This window comes from Motacilla alba, unplaced genomic scaffold (assembly GCF_015832195.1).
Source record: "Motacilla alba alba isolate MOTALB_02 unplaced genomic scaffold, Motacilla_alba_V1.0_pri HiC_scaffold_28, whole genome shotgun sequence".
Lineage (NCBI taxonomy): Eukaryota > Metazoa > Chordata > Aves > Passeriformes > Motacillidae > Motacilla > Motacilla alba.
The window spans coordinates 4,640,732-4,647,283 of NW_024037374.1; the positions used below are offsets into that span (position 1 = coordinate 4,640,732).

The 6,552-nt window shown below is 60.0% G+C and overlaps 1 protein-coding gene across 3 annotated transcripts; it reads right to left on the reverse strand.

Moving 5' to 3' along the window:
• Nucleotides 1-762: 762 nt before the first annotated feature.
• LOC119696434 (calcium-dependent protein kinase 11-like) lies at nucleotides 763-6,157 on the reverse strand. 3 transcript variants are annotated; one of them, XM_038126171.1, is made up of 8 exons: nucleotides 5,592-6,157; nucleotides 5,433-5,483; nucleotides 4,862-5,228; nucleotides 3,625-3,774; nucleotides 3,179-3,435; nucleotides 2,445-2,525; nucleotides 2,022-2,158; nucleotides 763-1,181 (listed from the first exon to the last, which is right to left on the reverse strand). In XM_038126171.1, the coding sequence occupies exons 1-7, from the start codon at nucleotides 6,114-6,116 to the stop codon at nucleotides 2,069-2,071; spliced, it is 1,521 nt and encodes a 506-aa protein (XP_037982099.1). In that variant the 5' UTR covers nucleotides 6,117-6,157; the 3' UTR covers nucleotides 763-1,181; nucleotides 2,022-2,068. The 3 variants fall into 3 exon arrangements, with proteins under 3 accessions (XP_037982099.1, XP_037982098.1, XP_037982100.1); XM_038126170.1 differs by having other exon boundaries at nucleotides 2,403-2,525; XM_038126172.1 differs by lacking the exon at nucleotides 2,445-2,525.
• Between the last annotated feature and the right edge of the window lie 395 nt (nucleotides 6,158-6,552).

A 6,552-nucleotide genomic window follows, 5' to 3' on the forward strand; every position in this document is an offset into this window, starting at 1 on the left:
TTTTCTTTAGTATATGAATATAGAATGTGTTATTCTATATTCACAGACTCCCAGGAGCTTTCTTTTGCATCCCAGGGCCTGCAGGGCATAGGGGAAGATGGGGAAAAGGGTCCTTGGGCTCAGCACATGCAGTGTTGCAGGGAAAATGGCCAGAAGCCCCTTGGCCTTTGGTGGTTCTGCTGAAGCCTTTGTGCTGCCAGCAGAGTGGGTGGGCGGGGTGGAGCTGTGGGGATCCCTGTTAGACCGGTGCCTGAAAATGGCCACAAGCCCTGTGCCAGGCAGGAACCGCCGTCTGCGTCCTCCTGCCCGTGTGCTGCTGGCTGCATTGCTGAGGGCTCCCAGGTGCCTCTTGATGTGGCTCCTCTGGAGCTCCTGTGGGGCTGCGGCGCTGCTGCCGGGCAGCTTGGCCGGGCTGGGGGAGACCCTGAGGGGATGGGGCCACCAAGGGATGAGGGGCTGTGGAAGCCCTGACAGGACAAGGCAGTGGGGAAGGCATGAGGCAGATGTGGCAGGGAGTGGGGTGGCTGTAACGTTGGCTCAGGGGGGGCAGTGGGCTGGAGACAAAGAGACCACTCACCCTGATGTTCATGTGGCAAACTGAGAGCATTTATTCTTAAACCCTTCCTTAGAAAGGGCCTTTGAAAAACCCAGTCTGGGAAATTTCATTGGTCTGATCTCTACACCCTTTCAGGTTCTGGCCAGTGAAATGCTGCAGCCTTGGGAGATGTGACTGGCAAGGCCCCTGTCAGTCACACCAGGGCTGGTGCATTCACACAGTGCTAGCCAGCCTGCGCTGGGACACACGGCAACAGAGTGCAAGGCACAGCTCTGGGTGCCGCCCATGAACCTCAGCTCTGGGAGCACTGTCTGCCCCAAGCTCCAGGGGCTGCAGTGGGAGCCCGGCTGGGCTCTGCCCTGGGGCCATCCTGCAGGGACAGCTGGAAACAGGAAGCATTCCCTTGCCACAAACAGCCAAGCCAGGGCTGCAGGACAGCTGCTCCAGCCTGGACTGCACTGTTGTGTGCTGTGCTCTGGGACTGGGGCTCCCTGCACACAGCACGGGACTGGTGGGCCAGAGGAGACAGAGAAGCTTCAGCTTCAGCCTAATTGAGGTGGGTGCGTGGGCTGAGAAGGGTGGGGAGGCTCAAGGGGATTCATGGAGCTCATCCTGCTGCAAGGACAAGGAAAAGGGAGTGGGAGCTCAGCAGTGAAGGGAGCTGAGGGCTGGAGAGTGGGTCTGAATGACACTAAAATCCCATGGGACCTCTGAGACATTGCTGCTCCTCAGCCAGTGACAGGATGAGTCCCTGAGCCTGGGGCTCGGCCTTCCTCGTGGTGAGGGGCATCAAGGAAGGCAACAGTGTGATACAGACTGCAATGGGCTGGGAACTCACTGCAGGAAAAGAGGGAGCAGTTGGGAAGTAAAAGCCAGGTTGGGTGGGGGAACTGTTCAGAGAAGGGCTGAGCTACAGCTTGAGCAAGCTGAAAAATCTCACTTGGGGTCATCCCAGACTGATTTCATTTCAGAAGTTATTGAACAAGTTTATTTTTTGGGTGGTGTCATGTTTTCCCTTGGAGGTGCACACTCTGCAAACTTGAGCTGTGTTGCCAAAATGCTCAAGCACGTCTGTGCTGCAGGTCCCACCATTTCTTCTTTGGCTGATTCCAGCCCAGTGCTGAGCTCCAGCAGAGCCCTGGCAGAGCCCAGAGCAGCCTCAGCACCCACAGAGCCCAGGTGCAAGGAGAGAAAGCAGAAGCCACCCGTCAGCTGAGGGCTCCTGTCCCCTTGTCCCAGCCGCTCGCGGTGCCCAGGCCATGCTGGCTGTGCCCAGAGCTGTGCCCAGAGCTGCCCATCACTGCTGCCTTTGGGAGCAGAGCAGGAGGGCAGGACATGTGCCCAGCCTGCAGCCGGCCAGGGCACATCCACCTCCTCAGCAGCTGCCCAGAGCAGGATGCTCCTGTGCTCGCTGACATCTCCCAAAAAGCTCTGATCCCACCATGCCAAGCAGACAGGGACCCACCTCACACCATCCAGGGCTGGAAGAAAAGCTGGTCCCAAACAATGTCCTCAGCCTTCTCCAAGGGCACGGCCCATCCACGCCGCAGCTGGTCCCAAGCACTTCCCAATCCAGACTGGAGCCCACCTAAAATGCTTCCTCTAGAAAAACAAACAGCAAATTACTGAAAATACATTACAGACACAAAGGAGCAACAAGAAAAAAGGTCAAAAATCTTATCTCTGTCAGGGGCTTGAGGAAAGCCCAACTGCTGCATGCTAGGGAAAAACACACCCACGGGTGAGGGAAGCCCAGGCTTTCTTCCTTCCCCCCTGCACTGCCCCCCAAAATAACAGTGATCCCAAAGCAAACAAGAGGAGAGGAGCAGCCCAAGCCCTTCCTTGCCTGCACAGTAAAGCAGGCCCTGCACAGGTTCTGGAGTCCCACCTGTGCTCCCGCCATGGGGGTTTGTTTGTGTTGTGTAGCAGGCACAGGCCCTGCAAACCTTGTGCCTTGGCGTTCAGAGACCTAGGACAGGCAAAATGCTGAGTCTGGATGACCAGACAATAGGAGCCCCTCTCTCCCGCTCTTGGACCCTTGCTTATCTCTCTGTAAGGCTATAGGTCACTTTCCTTTAACCCTTACCATTGGACAATTCTCGATCCCCTCTTGCCCTACATAAACCCCTGTTTCTGCACAGCTCACCAGAGCTGCTGTCCCTGAGACCCTTCGAGACACTCCGTGGAAGAGCTATAAAGAAGACCAATAAGGACATCTACTCGGAACCTCATACAGTGCTCTCCTCTCTTTCCTGGTCTTCCAAATGCCTGCTGCATGCCCCAGCTGAGAATCACTAAAGCTGAGTATCACTAAAGCCTTGCTAAGGTGCAGGCTGGAGGCACTGCTACAGTTTGGGATGATTAGCCCCCCTCAGAGTCGTGCTATCCGGCTTTGATGCAGCTCCTGGGTACACCCCGTAGCCCAGCCAGCAGCATTAGTGTTGGGCTGGCCGCCCCAGCCCCAGCCCCAGCCCGGGGCACGGTGGGTGCTGGGGCCTGTTAGCAGGGCCAGGAGCCCACTCCCATTTCATACCCACCCCAGCCCATGCCCCCAGCCCTGCCAAAAGCAGCTGGGCAGCCGACTGAAGGATCAGCTGCATCTGCCCTAGAAAAGGGGAGAACCTTTGTTTCCCAGCCAGGCTGTGCAATGCCCAAATCTGGGAGCATCCCCCTGCGTGTGGACTCATCTGCAGATTCCCTGTGGAGCCTGGCTTTGAAGAAGGTGCCAGAATCAAAGTCTATCATCTTCAGCTTGCCAGTGGCCAGGTCCCGGAAGAGGTTGTCATCCTTGATGTGCTCCTCGCTGGCTCCAGCAGCAGCAGCCCCACCTGGCACAGCTTCTCCAGGGGCTCCTTCTCCTTCCCTGGGGTGAGACCAGGCTGTCAGGGAACCAGAACAAACCAAACCAGCTCAGATGGTGGCCACCAGTGCTGGGCAGAGTAGCTCAGATCCAGCACAAGGTCTGCGTGCTCCCATCTGATGAGCCCTGGGCAGTGACACAGGCAGGACAAAAAAGTCTGGACTCCTTTGCCTCTGATTGCCAAAGCATGTGTGGAGCTGTAACTTACCAGGGCCCTGCATCACAGTGTGCCCGTGGCTCTCTCCCTTCTTCCAGGGCAGATGAATATCCTGCATCCAAGGATCACACAAGAGCTGTTCTAATGAAGGCCTTTCCATGTCCAGCATGGATAAACACCGCCTGATCAGGTCTTGGCACTCTGGGCAGAGAAGCCAGAAACTGCTGGTCAGTTGGAGAAGGCTCCTGTTGGCTTTGCCCCACTATTCCCATGCCCAGGCCGTGCTGGATGTGCTCAGAGCTGGGCCTAAACTTTCCCATCAATTGCCTGTTTTGGAGGAGAGCAGGAGAGCAGGACATGTGCCACCTCCTCAGCAGCTGCCAGAGCGGGATGCTGACGAGCCCACTGCTGTCTCCAAACACTGGTATTCCCCCCATGCCCAGAGAAGAGGATCCACCTTAAGAGAGCCCTTGTGGCAGCGAGAGCTGCTGGTCCCAGCTGATGGTCTGGCCCCTCCTGAAAGGGTGCTCCCTGCAGACCATCTGGTGCAGTAGGATGCCCAGGGACCAGATGGTAGCTGGCTTGCCGTAGTACCAGCCAAAGTGGGTCCATTCCGGGGGGCTGTATGAGCGTGTTCCTATGGAATATAGACGGAGCTCAGCAGGGGGATGCTGCTGCTCCCAGAGCCTCGCCCCACCATCCCTGGGTGTGCAGGGGCTGCCCCAGTGGCACAGGGGATGGCCTGCTGCCCTCTCACCAGCACCTGGGACTTGTGTACAGACTTGGGGTTGGAAAAGAAGTCACTGGCATTGGAAGAGGGCAGTGGAAGCCCCGGCAAGGCCTGACCATGACAACGATAAACCCACTCAGAGCTGGGGAAAACCATGCCCTCATTCTCCCTGCCTGCATTGCCCCAAAAAGCATTATGAACCCAAAGCCAACCAGGTGAGTGGAGCAGTTCAAACCCTTTCTCACCTGCATACCAAACCGGCTGGGGCACAGGTTCTGGTGTCCCGTCCCCCCCCCCCGCTACCCCCACCCACGGGTGTTTTTGTCGGGCTGGCTGCCCCAGCCCCAGCCCCCGTCCTGGGCAGAGTGGTGGGCAAAGGCTGCCAGCAGGGCTGGAAGCTGCCTCCCCACCCAGCCCTGCTCAAAAGCAACTTGGCTGAAGACTCAGTGCCATGAAAAGCAGGAAAAGGGAGAATCCCTGCTGCCACACCCAGCTTGGGCTGTGAGATGTTGGGCCATGAAATGCTGGGACTGGGAGCACACCCCTGTGTGGGCTCACCTTCAAAGTGAGGATAGGCTGTGTCTTGCAGGTAGGTGCCACAGCCAAAGTCGATCAATTTGGCCTGCCCGGTGGCCAGGTCAGCCAGGATCTTCCCTGGTTTGATGTCCCTGTGCAGGACCCCACAGCTGGTGCAGTGCCGCACGGCCTCCAGCACCTGGCGGAACAGCTCCCGCGCCACCTCCTCGGACAGGAAGCCCCGTGCCCGAATGAAATGCTGCAGGTCCTGAGACTGCTGCGGGCAATCCAGCACCATCAAGATGTCCTTGGGGAGCTCAAGCCACTCCAGCAGCTGGACCACACCGGGGAAGCCAGTGGACACCTTGGCCAGCAGTACGATCTCCAGGGGTGCGCTGGTGCCGTCGGGCTGCGGGAGGAGCACGATGCCGTCAGTGGGGCTGATGCCGTGCCGGGGGTCGGGAAGCCCTCAGCCAGCCCGGGATGCTCTGTGCCCTGCGCTGGCCCCACGCACGCTCTCCCTCGAGGCGTCCCAAAGGCTCCCACCCTGCCGGGCCTCGGCTCATCCCCGCCCGGCACGGCCCGGCTTCTCCCGCTGGCCCCACTCACTCACCAGCTCGCCCCAGTGCCGGACGCGCTTCCGTGGTACCCTTTTGATGGCCACCTGCAAGCCAAGGGCAGCAGCGGGCCCAGCTCGCCGCCCGCCCTGCCCAGCCCCATCCTCCCCCTCCTCTGCCCTCTTCCTGCGCCCGCCGCCGGCCCCGCCGCTCACCGGGGCGCCGCCCGAGAGCCGCGTGGCCGCGAAGACGCTGCCGAAGCCGCCGCGCCCCAGCAGCGAGCCCAGCCGGTGCTGCTCCTTCAGGCCCCGCTGCGCCTTCCCTGCGGGCGGGACGTGGCTGTCAGCGCTCGGCCCGGGGCCAGCACCGGCCCCCGAGCGCCCCTCAAGCGCCCCGGGCCGGCCATCGCCAGGCCTTCGCTCCCTGACACGGGACAGCGGCAGCTCGGGGCCGGCGGCCGCGCTGCCGAGCGGCGGAGCTCGGGCCGGGCGAGCCGCAGCGGAGGCGGCGGCAGCGGCCGCGCCGCCTGTGTCCTCCGCGGGCCCCGCGAGGAGCCGGGGCCGGGGCCGGGGCCGGGCTCGGGCCGGGCGGAGCCAAAGGGCGGCGATGCCGCCCCAGCCCCAGGCGCTGATGCCCGCCCAGCAGCGCCGCCGCCAGCACGGCCAGAGCCGGCCGGAGGCGAGAGCGCGGCGGGACGGCCGGGGCCGGGGACGGGCCGGGGGCATGGCCCGGCCGGGCATGGGGAGAGAGAGAGTGGGAGAAGAGGGGACACCGGGAAAGGGAGACCGGCAGAGGGTGCGGGACTGCGGGAGAGGGAGAGGAGAAGCGAGAGGGAGTCGATAAAATCACTGGTTTTACTGCTGCTGCTGCCGCTGCTTCTGCTGCCGCTGTGAGATACAAAGCTGTGTTTCGTGTCAGGTACACACAGGCAGCATGTGTGCTTGTGATTGTGATATGTATGGAAACTGATCATGGGACAATTAAAGGATGAATTCCAAAAAAATAACTGAGGGAGTAAAGCATGGAAGAAGGCATTTAAACTTATCCTTTGTTTGCAATTAACTTTTATAGCATCTGAATTAAAGCTTTAAGGATGTTGCTGCTGGACAGGAACTTTTTGCACGTAGCCAAGCATTTAACAGCTTTGCAATAATAACCTTTTGAAGTATAATTTTA

Coding starts and splice junctions, on each gene's coding strand:
- LOC119696434 (XM_038126170.1), bottom strand. CDS start 6,116: ATGCCCGGCCGGGCCATGCCCCCGGCCCGTCCCCGGCCCCGGCCGTCC. Junction 2,526..3,178: donor AGCCTGGCTGGGAAACAAAG/GTTCTCCCCTTT, acceptor TGCCTGTCCTAG/GTCTCTGAACGCCAAGGCAC. Junction 2,159..2,402: donor GGGCCTGCTTTACTGTGCAG/GCAAGGAAGGGC, acceptor TTGTTTTTCTAG/AGGAAGCATTTTAGGTGGGC.